General features: G+C 46.7%; 1 protein-coding gene across 1 annotated transcript in view; it reads right to left on the bottom strand.

Moving 5' to 3' along the window:
- Positions 1 to 23,371, bottom strand: part of corin (corin, serine peptidase) — a 398,949-nt gene that overhangs the window by 239,430 nt on the left and 136,148 nt on the right. Inside the window, exon 5 of the mRNA XM_070870145.1 lies at positions 11,675 to 11,853. Coding sequence (XP_070726246.1) covers positions 11,675 to 11,853 — 179 coding nt within the window. The remainder of the gene's footprint in view (positions 1 to 11,674; positions 11,854 to 23,371) is intronic.

Genomic DNA, 23,371 nt, shown 5'->3' with positions numbered 1-23,371 from the left:
GAATACATTCATCCTGTGCATAGTTTGAGCAAGCCATCTGCATAAAGTCAAATTGTCAAGCCAAGCAGGGATGAGCAGAAAATGTAATGTGGGATGAAGGATACATGAAACCTTGGAGGTGGTGTGCCACATCTTTCTGAAAAATTCCATTGAGCACTGGATTTTTTTTTTTAAAAGAGTATCACATAGCTTTTAGTCTCTATTTTTTCCTACCATTAGATTTTCCAATTTTAGACTTTTTCTCATGAAACAAAACACATTGGCAATTAATTTTGTGGGGGAGTTCTCCTGAGCTCCTGATGTAACTTCAGCATGAAATCAGCAGATCCCCCAGAGAGAAAGCATAAATGATCATTTTCAGCTTGTTGACGCAATTTCGTCGGGGATAAAATTATGCCAGGAGCTTGGGAGAATCCCCATGGAAATTCGGGGCAATTGTTTAATCTTTTTTCTGTCCAGTGTAGTTTTGATGTTCACTGCAATCATCTCCTTTTTTGGAGGAAATGAAAAGGTTAATAATGAGTGCAAGTTCCCTTAGTGACACAATTCATAAAGCAGTGAGTCACTGAGCTGTACAGATGAATAACGGTAAAGATTGAGTTTGATGATCTCAACCAAGACATTTTGATAGTGCGCTGCAGTTAATGTCCTAAGGTTCGGGAGATAAAAGTGTGTGTATGTGTGCGCACATAGGTGTGTATGTGTGTTTGTGCGCAACAATTGATGAGAGAATTGGGCTCAGATATGGTGTCCTTCAAAGATAAATAGTGTGCTAATACTCACATTATAGGATGACATATGATGAATGGCTACTTTGATGAGGTAATAGAATTTGCCACTTTTCTGCTCACCTGACCAGTCCATTGATATCTTCCTGCAGTCTACAGTTTTCTCCCTCATTATCAACCACACCGCCAGTTTTTGTATCATCTGCAAACTTCTGCATCATGCCCTCTACATTGAAGTCTAAATCATTGATTTATATATCACAAAAAGTATGGACCTAGTACTCAGCCCTGCAGAACCCGACTGGAAACAGCCTTCCAGTCACAAAAATACCCATCGACCATTACACTTAGTTTCCTACTACTGAATCAAATTTGGATCCAATTTGTCACTTTCTTTTGGATTCCTTGGGCTTTTACTTTTCTGATTGTAATGTATGTATGCTTGGGTCCACCAGGGGGAGCAACCGTCGGAGGTCATTGGGCCACAGACACACACAAGGTCCCACACAAGAGATTAATGTGCAAAGTTAAAGCACATGGGATTGGGGGTAGTGTGCTGACATGGATTGAGAACTGGTTGTCAGACCGGAAGCAAAGAGTAGGAGTAAATGGGGACTTTTCAGAATGGCAGGCAGTGACTAGTGGGGTACCGCAAGGTTCTGTGCTGGGGCCCCAGCTGTTTACACTGTACATTAATGATTTAGACGAGGGGATTAAATGTAGTATCTCCAAATTTGCGGATGACACTAAGTTGGATGGCAGTGTGAGCTGCGAGGAGGATTCTATGAGGTTGCAGAGCGACTTGGATAGGTTAGGTGAGTGGGCAAATGCATGGCAGATGAAGTATAATGTGGATAAATGTGAGGTTATCCACTTTGGTGGTAAAAACAGAGAGACAGACTATTATCTGAATGGTGACAGATTAGGAAAAGGGGAGGTGCAAAGAGACCTGGGTGTCATGGTACATCAGTCATTGAAGGTTGGCATGCAGGTACAGCAGGCGGTTAAGAAAGCAAATGGCATGTTGGCCTTCATAGCGAGGGGATTTGAGTACAAGGGCAGGGAGGTGTTGCTACAGTTGTACAGGGCCTTGGTGAGGCCACACCTGGAGTATTGTGTACAGTTTTGGTCTCCTAACCTGAGGAAGGACATTCTTGCTATTGAGGAAGTGCAGCGAAAATTCACCAGACTGATTCCCGAAATGGCGGGACTGACCTATCAAGAAAGACTGGATCAACTGGGCTTGTATTCACTGGAGTTCAGAAGAATGAGAGGGGACCTCATAGAAACGTTTAAAATTCTGACGGGGTTAGACAGGTTAGATGCAGGAAGAATGTTCCCAATGTTGGGGAAGTCCAGAACCAGGGGACACAGTCTAAGGATAAGGGGGAAGCCATTTAGGACCGAGATGAGGAGGAATTTCTTCACCCAGAGAGTGGTGAACCTGTGGAGTTCTCTACCACAGAAAGTTGTTGAGGCCAATTCACTAAATATATTCAAAAAGGAGTTAGATGAAGTCCTTACTACTAGGGGAATCAAGGGATATGGTGAGAAAGCAGGAATGGGGTACTGAAGTTGCATGTTCAGCCATGAACTCATTGAATGGTGGTGCAGGCTAGAAGGGCCGAATGGCCTACTCCTGCACCTATTTTCTATGTTTCTATTTTCTATGTTTCTATGTTTCTACACACGTGCAGCACTTGTATATAAAGAAAGCCTCCAAGTTTAATCCTCACTTTGAGAGCTAATAAAGTAGAGTCAGGTCACACCTGATTGAGTTCACGGTACTAAGCCTATTGAGTTATTGCATACGCAACATTTGGCAACGAGGCACAATACGAACTTTTACACACAAAAAAAAAATGAGCACCGTTGGAATCCTGGAGGGAGAAGACTGGGAGGATTTTACAGATCGCCTCGACCAGTACTTCGTGGCCAACAAGATGGATGAAGATGCTGAGACGCAGTTAGGCTCAGGGCGGTTTTCCTCACGGTTTGTGGTCCAAAAATCTATGGCCTCAGAGAATCTGCTCTCACCTGCACATCCAACAGAAAAGACCTATGAGGAACTGTGTGCTCTGATTCGGGACCATCACAAACCTAAAGAAGGCATCATTATCTCAAGATATCGCTTTTACATGCATGTTCGTTCTGAGGGCCAGGACATGGCAGAATTTGTTACCGACCTGAGACGTCTCGCTGGGCCGTGTAAGTGTGGAACCGCGCTGGAAGACATGTTGTGCGACGTCTTTGTATATGACATAAACCACGAGTTGATCCTGCGGAAGCTGCTGGCTGCGGAGACGTTGGATCTGAGCAGGGCCATCACGATCGGCCAGGCTTGTCTGACCACGATTGATAGCACAAAGCAGATATCCTCGCAGAGTCGGAACTCCATGGCAAGTACTGTGCACCAGATTGTGTCGTCGGTTGGCAGAGCTGCACCTGACAGGGCCTACCCGACTGTGTTTGCGAAACCTGTAGCTGCTCAAAGTCCGCCATTGGACATGAATCCGATTTCACCCTGTGGCATTGTGGGGGCAATCATCGGCCTCATCAGTGCCGTCCAGACAGTATATTTGTAGAGGCTGTGCGAAAATGGGGCACCTTCAGCAGATGTGTCCACAGCTCAGCAAGTGTGCTGCGACACACCACATGGATGATGATGACCGATCCGGAGCGGATCCGACAATGCAACCTGAGATACCCGAGGAGGAAGTGTATAGTGTACATTCGTTCCTGACAAAGAGTCAACCGATAATAATTGAAGTAAAATTGAATGGCGTGCCGGTATCTATGGAATTAGACATGGGTGCGTGTCAGTCAATTATGAAGCAGAGGACTTTCAAAAAGCTGTGGGACACCAAGGCCGTGAAACCCAAGCTGAATCCAGTAAATGCAAAATTGCGTACCTACACCAAAGAGCGCATACCAGTGATTGGCAGTCAAGGTGTCGTACGATGGGGCAGTTCACGATCTATCATTGTGGATTGTTCCAGGCAATGGTCCAACGCTTGTTCGGTAGGAGTTGGCTCGAAAAAATAAGTGGAACTGGAACGATATTAAAACTATGTCATCGGTGGATGACGCTTTGAGTGCTCAAGCGCTGAGCAAATTTCCCTCGCTGTTTGAACCGGGCATCGGCAACTTCATGGGAGCCAAGGTGCAGACCCATCCATCACAAAGCCAGGGCGGTCCCATACATGATGAGGGAGAAGGTCGAAATCGAACTGGACAGACTCCAATGGGAAGGGGTCATTTCACCGGTCAAATTTAACGAATGGGCTAGTCCCATTGTTCCTGTGCTGAAGAGTGATGGCACTGTCAGGATTTGTGGAGACTACAAGGTTACAATCAACCGAGTTTCAAAACAGGATCAGTACCCGTTACCAAAGGATGATGACCTGTTTGCAACACTAGCCTGGGGAAAGTCATTCACCAAATTGGATCGGACGTCGGCCTATATGACACAAGAGCTTGTCCAATCGTCGAAGAAACTTACGTGCATCAATACACATAAAGGGCTGTTCATTTACAGGTGTTCTTTCAGAATTCGCTCGGCTGCAGCCATATTCCAGAAAAACATGGAGAGTTTACTGAAGTCTGTCCCTAGAACCGTGGTGTTCCAAGACGACATTCTGGTCACAGGTCGTGACACTGCCGAACACCTGCACAACCTGCAAGAGGTTCTACGTCGTCTTGACAAAGTGGGGCTCAGGCTGAAACATTCAAAGTGCGTCTTTATGGCACTGGAAGTCGAATTACTGGGAAGGAAGATCGCTGATGGCATCAGGCCTACGGACTCGAAAACAGAGGCCATCAAAAATGCACCCAGACCACAGAATGTGACGGAACTGCGTTCGTTCCTTGGTCTTCTCAACTACTTCGGTAATTTCTTACCTAAATTGAGCACATTATTTGAGCCACTGCACATGCTGCTCAGAAAAGGTAACAACTGGGTTTGGGGTGTATCTCAAGACAAGGTTAATGGGAAACTAGAAGATTGGGAAAATTTTAAATGACAGCAAAGAATGACTAAGAAAGCAATAAAGAAAGGAAAGATAGATTACGAAAGTAAACTTGCGCAAAACATAAAAACAGATAGTAAAAGCTTTTACCGATATATAAAACGGAAAAGAGTGACTAAAGTAAATGTTGGTTCCTCAGAAGATGAGAAGGGGGATTTAATAATGGGAAATGTGGAAATGGCTGAGACCTTAAACAATTATTTTGCTTCGGTCTTCACAGTGGAAGACACAAAAACCATGCCAAAAATTGCTGGTCACGGGAATGTGGGAAGGGAGGACCTTGAGATAATCACTATCACTAGGGGGGGTAGTGCTGGACAGGCTAATGGGACTCAAGGTAGACAAGTCCCCTGGTCCTGATGAAATGCATCCCAGGGTATTAAAAGAGATGGCGGAAGTTATAGCAGATGCATTAGTTATAATCTGCCAAAATTCTCTGGACTCTGGGGAAGTAGCATCGAATTGGAAAGCAGCTAATGTAACGCCTCTGTTTAAAAAAGGTGGCAGACAAAAGGTAGGTAACTATAGGCCGGTTAGTTTAACATCTGTAGTGGGGAAAATGCTTGAAGCTATCATTAAGGAAGAAATAGCGGGACATCTAGATAAAAATAGTGCAATCAAGCAGATGCAACATGGATTCATGTCGGAAAGTGTGAGGTCATCCACCTTGGGAAAAAAACAGTAAAAGGGAATATTATTTGAATGGGGAGAAATTACAACATGCTGTGGTGCAGAGGGACCTGGGGGTTCTTGTACATGAACCACAAAAAGTTAGTTTGCAGGTGCAGCAGGTAATCAGGAAGGCGAATGGAATGTTGGCCTTCATTGTGAGAGGGATGGAGTACAAAAGCAGGGAGGTCCTACTGCAACTGTATAGGGTATTGGTGAGGCCGCACCTGGAGTACTGCGTGCAGTTTTGGTCACCTTACTTCAGGAAGGATATACTGGCTTTGGAGTGGGTACAGAGACGATTCACTAGGCTGATTCCGGAGATGAGGGGGTTACCTTATGATGATAGGTTAAGTAGACTGGGTCTTTACTCATTGGAGTTCAGAAGAATGAGGGGTGATCTTATAGAAACATTTAAAATAATGAAAGGGATAGACAAGATAGAGGCAGAGAGGTTGTTTCCACTGGTCGGGGAGACTAGAACTACGAAAAGGGGACGAATGGGTTTGGGGCAAAAGCCAAGAAAATGCCTTTGTAAAAGTGAGAAAATTGTTATGCTCAAACAAATTGCTTGTGTTGTATGATCCATGTAAGCGTTTGGTACTAGCATGTGATGCGTTGGCATATGGTGTCGGGTGTGTATTGCAACAAGCTAATGATTTCGGGAAACTGCAACCGGTTGTTTATGCATCCAGGAGTCTGACCAAGGCTGAGAGAGCCTACAGCACGATTGAGAAAGAAGCATTAGCGTGTGTCTATGGGGTAAAGAAAATACATCAATACCTGTTAGGGCTAAAATTAGAATTGGAAATTGAACATAAGCCACTTAAAACCCTGTTTTCCGAGAGTAAAGGAAGAAATACCAACACATCGGCCCGCATCCAGAGATGGGCGCTCACGTTGTCTGCATACAACTACGCCATCCGCCACAGGCCAGGCAAAGAAAACTGCCATTGCCCACCACAGGGTGGAAATGGCACAGCCCGCAGATCTCGCCATGGTTATGGAAGCATTTTAGAGTGAGCAATCACCCGTCACTGCCCGGCAGATCAAAATCTGGACAAAACAGGATCCCTTATTATCTTTAGTCAAAAGTTGTGTGCTTCACGGGAGCTGGTCCAGTGTCCCAGTGGAAGAGATAAAGCCGTTCCAGCGGCGCAAAGATGAAATGTCTATACAGGCAGACTGCCTTCTGTGGGACAACCAAAAAGGGCAGAGACACCTTCATCAATGACCTCCACAGTACCCACCCAGGCATCATAATGATGAAAGCGATAGCCAGATCCCACGTGTGGTGGCCCGGTATCAATGCGGATTTAGAGTCCTGCGTTCACAATGTAATATATGCTCGCAGTTAAGCAATGTACCCAGGGAGGCGCCGCTAAGTTTATGGTCTTGGCCCTCCAAACCGTGGTCTAGGGTACATGTCGACTATGCAGGCCCGTTCTTGGGTAAAATGTTCCTTGTGGTTGTAGACGCGTACTCCAAGTGGATTGAATGTGAGATAATGTCGACTAGCACGTCCGCTGCCACCACTGAAAGCCTGCACTGCTTACCCGATGTCGTAGTGAGCGACAGTGGGCCATGTCTTATCAGTGCTGAGTTCAAAGAATTCATGACCCGTAATGGGATCAAACATCAGATCTGTCCCGTTTAAACCAGCGTCCAATGGTCAGGCAGAGAGAGCAGTGCAAACCATCAAGCAAGGCTTGAAGAGGGTAACTGAAGGCTCACTGCAGACTCGCCTATCCCTAGTCCTGCTTAGCTACCGCACGAGACCCCACTCCTCACTGGGATCCCACCTGCTGACCTGCTCATGAAAAGAGCACTTAAGACAAGGCTCTCGTTAGTTCACCCTGATCTACATGAACATGTCGAGACAGGCGGCTTCAACAAAGTGCATACCATGATAGCGCAAAAGTGTCACGCGAGATTGAAATCAATGATCCTGTATATGTATTAAATTATGGACAAGGTCCCAAGTGGCTTCCCGGCACTGTCGTGGCCAAAGAGGGGAGCTGGGTGATTCAGGTCAAACTTTCAAATGGACTCATTCACCGGAAACACTTGGACCAAATCAAACTCAGATTCACGGACCCTATCTTTTTTGATCCCCCAACATACACACCAATGGCAACTGGCACCACGGTTGACCACGAAGCAGAACCCATCATCCACAGCAGCCCAGCAGGGCCCAACACACCAGGCAGCCCAGCAAAGCCAGCTGCACAGCAGCCCAGCGAGGGCCCAACAAATGATTCAACAACACCAGCTTTCATACCGAGACGATCAACCAGGGCAAGAAGGGCCCCAGATCGACTCACATTTTAAATAGTTACACTGTTGAATTTGGGTGGGCGGTGGGGGGGCGGGGGGTGGGGATTGTTGTTATATATGTAAACTGGTATTTACTCTGTACAGCCACCAGAGGGCTCATCCCCTGGAGTCCCAAGGGATCCCATAATCCCTTGGGAGCACAGATATTTAAGGAGGCCTCACAGGTTGGAGAGGCACTCTGGAGACCTGCAATAAAAGACTACGGTCACACTTTACTTTGAGCTCACAGTGTTCAGTCTGACTCTTTCTCCAAACCATCAAGCAGAGCCTGAAACGCGTAACTCACGGTTCTTTGCAGACTCGCTTGTCACGCATACTGTTTAGTTACAGGACGAGACCCCACACCCTTACCGGGGTCCCCCTGCTGAACTGTTGATGGAGAGGTCTCAAAATCAGGCTCTCGCTTGTCCACCCTGATCTTAACGATCATGTCGAAAACAGACGTCAACATCAGCAGCGGTATCATAATCGCACTGCCGTGTCACGTGACATCTCTATTAATGGTCCTGTGTATGTGCTAAGTTATGGTCAAGGCCCCAAGTATGTCACTGGCACTGTTATGGCCAAGGAGGGTAACAGGGTGCTTATTGTCAGGCTTACTAATGGGCAAACATGCAGGAGGCACATTGATCAGACAAAATTGCGGCACACAGACGAACTGGAACAGCTTGAAGAGACCATCAATGACCAACCGGTTCATATTCAGCCATCAGAAGACCCTGCTGTTGTCAATGAATCTGGACCTTCAATCCCCAACATGGACACTGCCACTCCCATTAGATCAGCTACCCAGTCTCAAGTCACGAGGACTCGGAGAGCTCACCCAGATCTGGAATTGAACTGAGACGATCAACTAGGGAGCGGAAAGCCCCGGACCGTCTCAATTTGTAAATAGGACTGATACCAAAATCTTGGGGGGGAATGAAGTAATATATGTCTGCCTGGGTGTACTTCCTCCACTTAGGGTAATCTTTGGCCAGGGACTCCCAGGTGTCAGTGGGGATGTTATATTTTATCAAGGAGGCTTTGAGGGTGTCCTTGAAATGTTTGCCGTGCAGGAGTCCCGAGTTGAGCGCTTGATTTGGGATTCTTGTATCAGGCATGCGAACAATGTGGCCCACCCAGCAGAGCTGGTCAAGTGTGGTCAGTGCTTCGATGCTGGGGCTGTTGGCCTGGTCGAGGACGCTAACGTTGGTGCGTCTGTCCTCCCAAGGGATTTGCAGGATCTTGCGGAGACATCGTTGGTGGTATTTCTCCAGCGATTTGAAGTGCCTACTGTATATGATCCACATCTCTGAGCCATACAGGAGGGCGGGTATCACTGCAGCCCTGTAGACAATGAGCTTGGTGGCCTAATCTTCGAACATTCTTTTCTTCAGGTGGCTGAAGGCTGCGCTGGTGCACTGGAGGCGGTGTTGAATCTCGTCGTCGATGTCTGCCCTTGTTGATAAGAGGCTCCCAAGGTATGGAAAATGGTCCACCTTGTCCAGGACCGCGCCGTGGATCTTGATGACTGGGGGGTAGTGCTACCCGCTGTGTGGCGGGGTCAGGCTGGTGGAGGACCTTTGTCTTGCGGATGTTTAGTGTAAGGCCCATGCTTTTGTACGCCTCAGTGAAGATGTTGACTATGACTTGGAGTTCAGTCTCTGAATGTGCGCAGACGCATGCGTCGTCCACGTACTATAGTTCGATGATAGTGGTTGGGACGGTCTTGGATCTGGCCTGGAGACGACGAAGGTTGAACAGGTTCCCACAGGTTCCACTCCAGCAGGGAGTTTGTTGAGTGTGAGGTGGAGCACTGCAGCGAGGAAGATTGAGAAGAGGGTTGGCGCGATGATGCAGTCCTGTTTGACCCCTGTCCGAACGTGGATTGGGTCTGTAATGGATCTGTTGGTCAGGATCACAACTTGCATGTCGTCGTGGAGCAGGCGAAGGATGGTGATGAACTTTTGGGAGCAGCCGAAATGGAGGACGACATTCCATAGTCCCTCGAGGTTGATAGTTGACTGCAATGAGGGACCTTGTCAAAAGTCTTGCTAAAATCCATGTAGACTACATCAAATGTGCTACCCTCATCAACCCTCCTTGTTACCGCCTCAAAAAATTCAATCAAGTTACTCAGACAACCTTCCCTTAACCCTCATCATCATCATAGGCAGTCCCTCGGAATCGAGGAAGACTTGCTTCCACTCTTAAAATGAGTCCTTAGGTGGCTGAACAGTCCAATACGAGAGTCATAGTCCCTGTCACAGGTGGGACAGATAGTCGTCGAGGGTAAGGGATGATGGGACAGGTTTGCCACACATTCTTTCCGCTGCCTGCGCTTGATTTCTGCATGCTCTAGACGATGATACTCGAGATCCCAGCGCCCTCCCAGATGCACTTCCTCCACTTCGGGCGGTCTTTGGCCAGGGACTCCCAGGTGTCGGTGGGGATGTTGCACTTTATCAGGGAGGCTTTGAGGGTGTCCTTGTAACGTTTCCTCTGCCCACCTTTGGCTCGTTTTCCATGAAGGAGTTCCGAGTAGAGCGCTTGCTTTGGGAGTCTCATGTCTGGCAAGCGGACAATGTGGCCTGCCCAGCGGAGCTGATCAAATGTGGTCAGTGATTCAATGCTGGGGATGTTGGCCTGGTTGAGGACGCTAGTGTTGGTGTGTCTGTCCTCCCAGGGGATTTGTAGGATCTTGCGGTATTTCTCCAGTGACTTGAGGTGTCTACTGTACATGGTCCATGTCTCTGAGCCATACAAGTTACTCAGACACAACCTTCCCTTAACAAATCCATGCTGACTGCCCTTTATTAATCCGTGCCTTTTTAAGAGTTAGATGAAGTCCTTACTACTAGGGGGATCAAGGGGTATGGCGAGAAAGCAGGAATGGGGTACTGAGGTTGCATGTTCAGCCATGAACTCATTGAATGGCGGTGCAGGCTCGAAGGTCCGAATGGCCTACTCCTGCGCCTATTTTCTAAGTTTCTATGTTTCTAAATAACGATTACTGTCCTTCAGGAGTTTTTCCAATAATTTGCCAGTACTAAGGTTAGGCTAACTGGCCTGTAATTACTCAGCCTATCCCTTTCTCCCTTTTTAAACAACGTTACAATGTTAGCAGTCCTTCAGTCCTCCGGAACCACACCTGTAGCCATCAAGTTTTGGAAAATGATGGTCAGAGCCTCCTCTAGTTCCTCCCTTGCTTCTCTTAACAGCCTGGGATACATTTCACCCGAGCCTGGAGTTTTATCAACTTTCAAAGATGCCAAACCCCTTAATACTTCCTCTCTCTATGTTTATCTCAGCTAATATTTCACACTCCTCCTCCTTAACTACAATGTCTACATCGTCCCTCTCTTTTGTGAAGACAGATGGAAAGTATTTATTAAGAACCATACCCACGTCTTCCACCTCCATACACATTACCTTTTTGGTTTCTAATAGGCCCTACTCTTCCTTTCGTTATTCTCTTGCTCTTTATGTATTTATAAAACATCTTTGGGCCAACATGGCTACTGTACATAATTGAAGTGGACTATGATGAGGATTTATATTTAAATAATCAGGTGGTTCATTATCCTTTTTAGATAAAACTGAACTCTGATTCAAATTTCAAAGGACCACATCAAATGAAGAAATAGGGGAAAATTGAAAAATGTGCTTACTAACTAGATTTAAAGTTAGATGGAATATGCCTAATCAGATTTTGAAAATCTATTTGAATAGGATGTTCAAAGAAGAGTCAAGTGCAATGCACTTTAATATTTGTGATTTCTTTTAAACTTGGCAATCAAACAGCACAGTATAATCACAACAATAATTGGCTACAAACAGAGAGGCTAATCTTGTGATGCAGGATACTGACCCAAATTAAGAGGCTATATAGAACCAAACGTGATGACAGGTAGTTAACATTCAACTTACTTTTTCCTTCCTCTTGCTGTGGTGAAAAGCATATCCTGCTGCTGTTTTCCATTCCTGTATCGTTGACAAACCTGGAGCATTTGAGGAACTCTGGCCATCCAGCCTCCACCAGTTGCAATAATGGCTCACAACCTTCCTTCGCAGCTTCACAGAATGACATGCACGGTAGAATTACTGTTCTAAATAAATAAGATAACATGTGTTTAGATGAATAGAAATATGAATTACTGAGCAACTTCCTCTTAATTAATGTTTAGGAAGCATAATATTGCCAGCCTATTCATAGTAGATTTTAAAACTTGAAAACACACAAATACTTCAAAATGTATGTACACCAGCCAAAGAAATTCAGTTTGACTGTTCAAAATACAGGCTCACTTGTAATGGGAGCTGATAATATTTGCTGAACCCAAAATTCCTATTGCCTCATTTCTCACATGGCTATGGGGCCAAGTGGGACTTCTGCCCACCATGATGTCATGGTGGCTGGCCCCCACTGTAAATTGCAGGGACAGTGAATATAAATATGGAAAGATGTGCAGGTTGTGTAAATCCCCCTGCAATGCCATCAGTGCAGGGGTGGGGTTCAGCCATAAGGGTGTCCTGAATGGATGGCTGGAGGAGAGGTGAATAATACCTGGAGCAGAGGTGGAGACCCAGATATAAAACCTGCTGCTGCCTAAAGGGACAATGGCAGCACGGAAGGAAGCACGCAACCTAGATGAGAAGGTTGACAGCAAGGGCCAAAAGAGTCAGGGGATCTGACTTGGAAGTCCTCCTAATGGAAATATGGACAGGAGGGACAGATGTTTGTGATCAGGGACCGGAGACCTGCCAAGCATGTCATTCACAGTTTATACAGCAAGGAAGCAATGGTAGTGAGTTCCATATGTTTGATTCCCAGGGCTCCTTTGGAGTACAAGAGGAGGTTTAACAACTTCATCAGAGAAGCCAAGGTAAGCTACCTGCTTACGCAACCAATTCTTTCAAGGTCTTTATGTGTACGATACTCCTTCATTCATCACTCTCGTCATGCTCTATGATTGTATTCTGAACCACGGATTACCATTCTTCCATCATGTTTACCTGTTAGTTTCAAGAACACCCTCCCTCACACTATAACATGCATAAGAAAGCCGCCCTCGCCCGCCACACTGATCCTTTTCTGCTTTCTGCTCCTCTTTTAACCTGATGTTTCAAACTGTTGTAAGACTCTCTGCACAGCCTTGACCGCGATGCTCGTTTTTTCTCTTTTCTCTCACAGGGAATCCCAGACCACTGCCTGCAAAAGTCCTCTCACACTGCATGAGAAAAAAGCCTTGGCGATCCTGATGAGCAATGCAAATGACTCTTTGGGGACAGAGATAAAGGAGGGCTAGTGGCAGCTGCAGGTTTGTTTAAACCATTTGCAACATTGGAAGCGCAGACACATTAACAAGAAACATGACTGGGCATCATCAAAAATTACAGAGGAACTATCACTGTGATTCCTGTTATAAATGTATACTTGTATTTACTCTGTACAGCCACCAGAGGACTCATCCTCTAGAGTCCCAAGGCATCCCATAATCCCTTGGGAGCACAGGTATTTAAGGAGGCTTCACAGGTTGGAGAGGCACTCTGGAGACCTGCAATAAAAGACTATGGTCACACTTTACTTTGAGCTCACAGTGTTCAGTCTGACTCTTTCTCCATACACAACTGGCGACGAGATACAGATAGCGAATCCAAAGATGCAGAGAACGGTGGGCATCTTGGAGAAATTCTCGGAGGGAGATGATTGGGAAACTTTTGTGGAGCGACTCGACCAATACTTCGTGGCCAACGAGCTAGATGGGGAAGAGAGCGCTGCCAAACATAGAACGATCATCCTCACCATCTGTGGGGCCACATGAAGAATCTGCTCATTTCAATGAAACCCACGGAGAAATCGTACGACGATTTGTGCACACTGGTCTGAGAGCATTTGAACCGAAAGGAAAGCATTCTGATGGCGAGGTACCGGTTCTACACCTACAAAAGGTCTGAAAGCCAGGAAGTGGCGAGTTATGTCGCCGAGCTAAGATGCCTTGCAGGACATTGCGAATTTGAAGGACATTTGGAGCACATGCTCAGAGACTTTTTTGTACTTGGCATTGGCCACGAAACTATACGTCGCAAACTTTTGACTGTAGAGACCCCAACCTTGAGTAAGGCCATAGCGATAGCCCAGGCGTTCATTGCCACCAGTGACAGTATGAAGCAAATCTCTCAGCACACAAGTGCTGCTACAAGTACTGTGAACAAAGTGATGATGTTTTTGAATCGTAACATACAGGGCAGGTCACACATACCTGCAGCTACACGTCCGCAGATGTTTCAGAGTCCACCATCAAGGGTGATGAATGCAAGGCCATTAACACCTTGTTGGCGCTGCGGGGGTGATCATCGTTTCCATTCATGCCAATTCAAAGGGTACGTTTGCAGGGGCTGTGGAATAATGGGACACCTCCAACAAGTGTGCAAGCGAACGGCAAAGCCTGTCAAACCTGCAAACCACCACGTTGCAGAGGAGGACAGATCCAGAGAGTATCACGACGAACCAGAGCCTCAGATCGAGGAGGCAGAGATACATGGGGTGCACACATTCACCACGAATTCTCCCCCGATAATGCTGAATGTTGAACTAAATGGACTCCCGGTGTCAGTGGAGCTGGACACGGGTTGCAAGCCAGTCCATCATGGGCAAAAAGACTTTCGAAAGGTTGTGATGCAACAAGGCCTCAAGGCCAGTCCTAACTCCAGTTCGCATGAAACTAAGAACTTACACAAAATAACTGATTCCTGTAATCAGCAGTGCTACCGTTAAGGTCTCCTACGATGGAGCGGTGCACAAGCTATCACTCTGAGTGGTACCGGGCAATGGTCCCACGCTGCTCGGCAGGAGCTGGCTGGGAAAGATACGTTGGAACTGGGACGACGTCCGAGCGCTATTGCCCACTGACGAAACTTCATGTGCCCAGGTCTTAAACAAATTTCCTTCATTGTTCGAACCAGGCATCGGAAAATTCCAAGGAGCAAAAGTACACATCCACCTAATTCTGGGAGCGCGACCCATCTATCACAAGGCGAGAGCAGTACTGTACATGATGAGAGAAAGGATAGAAATCGAGCTAGACCGGCTGCAAAGAGAGGGCATCATTTCCCCGATTGAGTTCAACAAGTAGGCCAGTCCTATCGTACCCGTCCACAAGGGAGATGGCACCGTCAGAATCTGTGGCGATTACAAAGTCACTATCAATCGTTTCTCCTTGCAGGACCAATACCCACTACCAAAGGCCGATGACCTCTTTGCAATGCTGGCGGGAGGAAAGACGTTCACGAAGCTGGATCTGACTTCAGCCTACATGACGCAGGAACTGGAGGAATCATCGAAGGCCTTCACCTGCATCAACACGCATAAAGGTCTTTTTGTTCATAACAGATGCCCGTTTGGAATCCGATCGGTGGCGGCGATATTCCACAGAAACATGGAAAGCTTACTGAAGTTGGTCCCGCACACTGTGGTCTTCCAGGACAACATCTTGGTCACAGGTCGGAACACAGTAGAGCATCTGCAGAACTAGGTTCTTAGTTTACGCAACCGCGTGGGGCTCAGGTTAAAACGCTCGAAGTGCGCTTTCCTGGCGCCTGAAGTGGAGTTCCTGGGATGGAAGATTGCGGCGGACGGCATCAGGCCCACTAACGCGAAGACGGAGGCAATCGAGAATGCACCGAGGCCACAGAACATGATGGAGTTGCGGTCGTTTCTGGGACTCTTGAACTACTTTGGTAACTTCTTACCGGGTCCCAGCACCCTGCGAGAACCACTACATGTCTTACCACGAAAAGGGGGTGAATGGGTTTGGGGCAAAAGCCAAGAAAATGCCTTTGTAAGTGTGAAAAAATTGTTATGCTCAAACAAATTGCTTGTGTTGTGTGATCCATGTAAGCGTTTGGTACTCGCATGTGATGCGTCGTCATATGGCGTCAGGTGTGTATTGCAACAAGCTAATGATTTCGGGAAACTGCAACCAGTTGCTTATGCATCCAGGAGTCTGTCCAAGGCTGAGAGAGCCTACAGCATGATTGAGAAAGACAAGTTAGCGTGTGTCTATGGGGTAAAGAAAATGCATTAATACCTGTTTGGGCTAAAATTCGAATTGGAAATTGACCATAAGCCACTTATATCCCTGTTCTCCGAGAGTAAAGGGATAAATACCAATGCATCGGCCTGCATCCAGAGATAGGTGCTCACGTTATCCGCATACAAGTATGCCATCCGTCACAGGCCAGGCACAGAAAACTGCGCCGATGCTCTCAGTAGGCTATCATTGCCCACAACGGGGGTGGAAATGGCGCAGCCCGCAGATCTAGCCATGGTTATGGAAGAATTTGAGAGTGAGCAATCACCCATCACTGCCCGGCAGATGAAAACCTGGACAAGCCTGGACCCCTTATTATCTCTAGTCAAAAGCTGTGTGCTTCACGGGAGCTGGTCCAGTGTCCCAGTGGAAATGCAGGAAGAGATAAAGCCGTTCCAGCGGCGCAAAGGTGAAATGTCTATACAGGCAGATTGCCTTCTGTGGGACAATCGAGTAGTGGTCCCCAAGAAGGGCAGAGACACCTTTATCAATGACCTCCACAGTACCCACCAAGGCATCATAATGATGAAAGCGATAGCCAGATCCCACGTGTGGTGGTCCGGTATCGATGCGGACTTAGAGTCCTGCGTTCACAGATTTAATACATGCTCGCAGTTAAGCAATGTACCCGGGGAGGTGCCGCTAAGTTTATGGTATTGGCCCTCCAAACCGTGGTCTAGGGTACACGTCGACTATGCAGGCCCGTTCCTGCTTAAAATGTCCCTTGTGGTTGTAGACGCGTACTCCAAGTGAATTGAATGTTAGATAATGTCGGCTAGCACGTCCGCTGCCACTACTGAAAGGCTGCGGACCATGTTTGCCACACACAGCCTACTCGATATCGTAGTGAGCGTCAACGGGCCATGTTTTACCAGTGCTGAGTTCAAAGAATTCATGACCCGTAACGGGATCAAACATGTTACATCTATAGATATGTAAAGAGAAAAAGGTTAGTAAAGACAAACGTAGGTCCCCTGCAGTCAGAATCAGGGGAAGTCATAACGGGGAACAAAGAAATGGCGGACCAATTGAACAAGTACTTTGGTTCGGTATTCACTGAGGAGGACACAAACAACCTTCCGGATATAAAAGGGGTCGGAGGGTCTAGTAAGGAGGAGGAACTGAGGGAAATCCTTATTAGTCGGGAAATTGTGTTGGGGAAATTGATGGGATTGAAGACCGATAAATCCCCAGGGCCTGATGGACTGCATCCCAGAGTACTTAAGGAGGTGGCCTTGGAAATAGTGGATGCATTGTCAGTCATTTTCCAACATTCCATTGACTCTGGATCAGTTCCTATGGAGTGGAGGGTAGCCAATGTAACCCCACTTTTTAAAAAAGGAGGGAGAGAGAAAACAGGGAATTACAGACCGGTCAGCCTGACATCGGTAGTGGGTAAAATGATGGAATCAATTATTAAGGATGTCATCGCAGTGCATTTGGAAAGAGGTAATATGATAGGTCCAAGTCAGCATGGATTTGTGAAAGGGAAATCATGCTTGACAAATCTTCTGGAATTTTTTGAGGATGTTTCCAGTAGAGTGGACAAGGGAGAACCAGTCGATGTGGTATATTTGGACTTTCAGAAGGCTTTCGACAAGGTCCCACACAAGAGATTAATGTGCAAAGTTAAAGCACATGGGATTGGGGGTAGTGTGCCGACATGGATTGAGAACTGGTTGTCAGACAGGAAGCAAAGAGTAGGAGTAAATGGGGACTTTTCAGAATGGCAGGCAGTGACTAGTGGGGTACCGCAAGGTTCTGTGCTGGGGCCCCAGCTGTTTACACTGTACATTAATGATTTAGACGAGGGGATTAAATGTAGTATCTCCAAATTTGCGGATGACACTAAGTTGGGTGGCAGTGTGAGCTGCAAGGAGGATTCTATGAGGCTGCAGAGCGACTTGGATAGGTTAGGTAAGTGGGCAAATGCATGGCAGATGAAGTATAATGTGGATAAATGTGAGGTTATCCACTTTGGTGGTAAAAACAGAGAGACAGACTATTATCTGAATGGTGACAGATTAAGAAAAGGAGAGGTGCAACGAGACCTGGGTGTCATGGTACATCAGTCATTGAAGGTTGGCATGCAGGTACAGCAGGCGGTTAAGAAAGCAAATGGCATGTTGGCCTTCATAGCGAGGGGATTTGAGTACAAGGGCAGGGAGGTGTTGCTACAATTGTACAGGGCCTTGGTGAGGCCACACCTGGAGTATTGTGTACAGTTTTGGTCTCCTAACCTGAGGAAGGACATTCTTGCTATTGAGGGAGTGCAGCGAAGGTTCACCAGACTGATTCCCGGGATGGCGGGACTGACCTATCAAGAAAGACTGGATCAACTGGGCTTGTATTCACTGGAGTTCAGAAGAATGAGAGGGGACCTCATAGAAACGTTTAAAATTCTGACGGGGTTAGACAGGTTAGATGCAGGAAGAATGTTCCCAATGTTGGGGAAGTCCAGAACCAGGGGACACAGTCTAAGGATAAGGGGGAAGCCATTTAGGACTGAGATGAGGAGGAATTTCTTCACCCAGAGAGTGGTGAACCTGTGGAATTCTCTACCACAGAAAGTTGTTGAGGCCAATTCACTAAATATATTCAAAAAGGAGTTAGATGAAGTCCTTACTACTAGGGGAATCAAGGGGTATGGTGAGAAAGCAGGAATGGGGTACTGAAGTTGCATGTTCAGCCATGAACTCATTGAATGGCGGTGCAGGCTAGAAGGGCCGAATGGCCTACTCCTGCACCTATTTTCTATGTTTCTATGTTTCTATGTTTGCCCCATTTAAACCAGCGTCTAATGGTCAGGCAGAGATAGCAGTGCAAACCATCAAGCAAGGCTTGAAGAGGGTAAAACTAAAGGCTCACTGCAGACTCGCCTATCCCGAGTCCTGCTTAGCTACTGCACGAGACCCCACTCGCTCATTGGGATCCCACCTGCTGAACTGCTCATGAAAAGAGCACTTAAGACAAGGCTAGAGAGCAAGCGGTCTGAACAAGGTGCATACCACGATAGCGCAAATGTATCACGCGAGATTGAAATAAATGATCCTGTATTTGTACTAAATTATGGACAAGTTCCCAAATGGCTTCTCGGCACTGTTGTGGCCAAAAGAGATGGGCAGGGTGTTTCGCGTCAAACTTTCAAATGGACTCATTCACCGGAAACACTTGGACCAAATCAAACTCAGATTCACGGACTATCCTGAGCAACCCACCTTGGACCCTACCTTTTTTGATCCCCCAACATACACACCAGTGGCAACCAGCACCACGTTTGACCACGAAACAGAACCCATTATCCACAGCAGCCCAGCAAGGCCAGCTGCACAGCAGCCCAGCAAGGGCCCAACAAATGATTCAATAACACCAGCTTTCACACCGAGATGATCAACCAGGGCAAGAAGGTTGATGACTCACATTGTAAATAGTTACACTATTGACTTTGGGGGGGGGGCGGAGTGTTGTTATGTATGTCTACTTGTATTTACTCTATACAGCCACCAGAGGACTCATCCCCTTGAGTCCCAAGGGACCCCATAATCCCTTGGGTGCACAGGTATTTAAGGAGGCTTCACAGATTGGAGACCTGCAATAAAAGACTAAGGTCACACTTTACTTTGAGCTCACAGTGTTCAGTCTGACTCTTTCTCCATACACAACAGTTCCATCACATCTCTTAATTTTTGTTTGCGCTCAAAAACAAAATGCAACTAAGGAGGAAGAAGAAGGAAGCCTTCTACCTTTGACTAACCAGCCATATCTTCACCCAGGCTATCACTCACCCTTCTCTCTCATTCACCAGACCAGACAAATCCACCCAGCGGGACATAAATAGTTCTAAACAGGGCTTTTTACTGGGTATGAGAAAATCAGAAATGAATGTAGCATCTGACAGTGAGGTGGAGTCTCTGCAAAATATAGTTGCTGGCTCCACACCCTGCAGACTCAGATCTCTCTCGTCCTGCACAAAAAAGGATACTGGATGAGCATCACACTCACCTGAGACAGACAGGGGTCACAGCAAAGTCCAATGCGATTCTCAGTGCTAATATCCAAGAAGGATTTAACACAATACAGTGCTACCTGGAGCGAGTGCTGGGATACCACTCTCTGTCCTCCCATTGAGCAAAGCTTCACCTATAAGCTCCCACAGGACCATGTGAAGCATTTCAAATGTGGCTCTAATGAAAGACAGCTCCGTATATGCAATTCTTTATGGTGGATAAAGAAAACCTAACAACTACAGCAAGGTGATGTCAGTCGCTTCGTTGTAAATATTTTCTAAACCTATTCTTCTCGGTAAAAAAGCAAATCAAGCTAAACAAAAGAGAAGGTGGCAGCATCCCCAGAATGGTGGGAGAAGGTGGTAAAGGGAGAAAAATGCTTTTATGACACGGTTGAGGGTGATGATAATGATGAAATAAAGAGTTTTGATTTTGCTATCGTATTCAAGCACTGATTGTTTACAAAAGTAAAATACTGCAGATGCTGGAAATCTGAAATGAAAACAGATAATGCTGGAAATAGTCAGCAGATCAGGCAGCATCTGAGGAGAGAGAAGCAGAATTAACGTTTCAGGTCTGAACTTCCTCAACCCAACTCGATGACTCAAAGAGTTTCCTTGAACACGTTTGACTGCGGTGGCTCTTGAAGTGGGAGAGATAGAAGGGTTTCCTTTTTAATAAATAAATACATTTAGTCAGACTATTTATCAAAGTTGGGTGACAGAAAAATATTAGTTTTTAATGTTTTATAGTTACTAATAAACCTGTTAAAAAACAAGGCATTGCCAGCAATATGAAATAACATAGAAAATTTTATTAACACAGAACGAATACTACGTGCAGTTTTGGTTTCCATATTTAAGAGAGAATATACTTGCTTTGGAGGCAGTACAGAGAAGGTTCACTAGGTTGATTCCGGAGATGAGGGGGTTGACTTATGAGGAAAGGTTGAGTAGGTTGGGCCTCTACTCATTGGAATTCAGAAGACTGAGAGGTGATCTTATCGAAACGTATAAGATTATTAGGGGGCTTGACAAGGTGAATGCAGAGAGGATGTTTACACTGATAGGGGAGACTAGAACTAGAGGGTATAATCTTATAATAGGGGCCGCCCATTTAAAACTGAGATGAGGAGAAATTTCTTTTCTCAGGAGGGTTGTGGATCTGTGGAATTCGCTGCCTTAGAGAGCTGTGGAAGCTGGGACATTGAATAAATTTAAGATAGAGATAGACAGTTTCTTAACCAATAAGGGGATGAGGGGTTATGGTGTAGGGGAGGACGAAAACCCCCTCATTTTACCCGGAAGGAAAAGGGCTGTGGGATCAGTCTGTGCTGTGAATTAAAACCGATACGGTTTGACCTTGGCAGAGCAGTGATTAGACGGGGGAGGACACCGGAGGGCCAATGGTGGGACAGAGTCAGCCCGAAGCATGGGACTTTCAAGCCAATGGGAGAGCACTTGCTCGAAAACTGTGGGACTGACCCATAGCCATTATAGGGCTATTGTCTTCCCCATGTTTACACTATGGAAGGAAATTATGCAGACCTTCAGAAACCAGGGAACCCAAAACAACCCAAGGGCCTACACAATGGCTGCAGGAGGCCAACGCAATCAACACCCATTCAAACCTTGAGTAGGTTAACATCAGTGGAAAAAACCCGCAATAATCTAAAACTGCTGCATTTTTCAAAATCACAAAGCCCACCAATGGGAAGAATCGATTTCAGCAGGAGAGGTGGACTGGATAATCTGGCTATAAAAAGGGGTTTCTGACGTAGTGTGTGTGGTTCCCTGCTCTCATGATCCAACAACCAGCAAGCCTCTCGACACTGAAGGAAAACCAGTGTCCGAAGACACCGAAGATAGAAGAAACAAACCACCAGACTGCAGAAAGGCACAGTAGTGAGTATAACCTCTGGTCCCCGGAACTCCCAACTCAATTAGGCCAGGAAAGGTGGGAGGTTGGGCATTGTACTGCTAAACTTGTGTAAAGATTTTCGTTGTGTCCGTTTAGTGGGATTTAGGGGGATTGTTTTGTTGGTGTATTGCTGTTTGTTGAGATACACCTTGTTAAATAAATTGGAAGCCTAAGTTCCTCTAGGAATCACCTTGTCTCAGTTCTATTGTATCACATCTCCTGATTGTGAGTCTTATGTCAGAACAGGGTTAAGGCATGGCAGGAGAGCTCGGTCACGTGATATGCTCCTCCTGTACCATGTGGGAACTCAGGGACACTTCCGGTGTCCCTGACGACTACGTGTGTGAGAAGTGTATCCGCCTCGAGCTCCTGACGGTCCGCATTGCGGAATTGGAGCTGAGGGTGGATTCACTCTGGAGCATCCACGATGCTGAGAATGACGTGAGTATCACGTGTAGTGAGTTGGTCTTACCGCAGGAGAAGGGTCCACAGCCAGATAGGGAATGGAAGACCAGCAGGAAGAGCAGTGCAAGGAAGGTACTGCAGGGGTCCCCTGTGGTCATCCCCGTTTTGAGTACTGTTGGGGGGGGGATGACTCATCAGGGGAGGGCAGCAGCAGCCAAGTTCATGGCACTGTGGCTGGCTCTGCTGCACAGGAGGGCAAGAAAAAGAGTGGGAGCACGATAGTGATAGGGGATTCAATGGTGAGGGGAATAGATAGGCGTTTCTGCGGCCGCAACCGAGACTCCAGGATGGTATGTTGCCTCCCTGGTGCAAGGGTCAAAGATGTCTCGGAGCGGGTGCAGGACATTCTGAAATGGGAGGGAGAACAGCCAGTTGTCGTGGTGCATATTGGTACCAACGACATAGGTAAAAAAAGGGATGAGGTCCTACGAAAAGAATTTAAGGAGCTAGGAGCTAAATTAAAAAGTAGGACCTCAAAAGTAGTAATCTCGGGATTGCTACCAGTGCCACGTGCTAGTCAGAGTAGGAATCGCAGGATAGCGCAGATGAATACGTGGCTTGAGCAGTGGTGCAGCAGGGAGGGATTAAAATTCCTGGGGCATTGGAACCGGTTCTGGGGGAGGTGGGACCAGTACAAACCGGACGGTCTGCACCTGGGCAGGACCGGAACCAATGTCCTAGCGGGAGTGTTTGCTAGTGCTGTTGGGGAGGAGTTAAACTAATATGGCAGGGGGATGGGAACCAATGCAGGGAGACAGAGGGAGACAAAAGGGAGGCAGAGGCAGGAGACGGAGGGGAGATGGGGAGGGGTGGGGGGCGGAGAGGCCCGGGGCGGGGAACAGGAAGGGCCACTGTGCGGCAGAATTCTAAAAGACAAAGGGTGTTAAAAAAACAAGCCTGAAGGCTTTGTGTCTTAATGCAAGGAGTATCCGCAATAAGGTGGATGAATTAACTGTGCAAATAGATGTTAACAAATATGATGTGATTGGGATTAGAGAGACGTGGCTCCAGGATGATCAGGGCTGGGAACTCAACATCCAGGGGTATTCAACATTCAGGAAGGATAGAATAAAAGGAAAAGGAGGTGGGGTAGCATTGCTGGTTAAAGAGGAGATTAATGCAATAGTTAGGAAAGACATTAG

This window comes from Pristiophorus japonicus, chromosome 2, assembly GCF_044704955.1.
Source record: "Pristiophorus japonicus isolate sPriJap1 chromosome 2, sPriJap1.hap1, whole genome shotgun sequence".
NCBI classification, from domain to species: Eukaryota; Metazoa; Chordata; class Chondrichthyes; family Pristiophoridae; genus Pristiophorus; species Pristiophorus japonicus.
The sequence above is the reverse complement of the archived record's forward strand: the minus strand, read 5'-3'. Positions and strand labels throughout refer to the sequence as shown.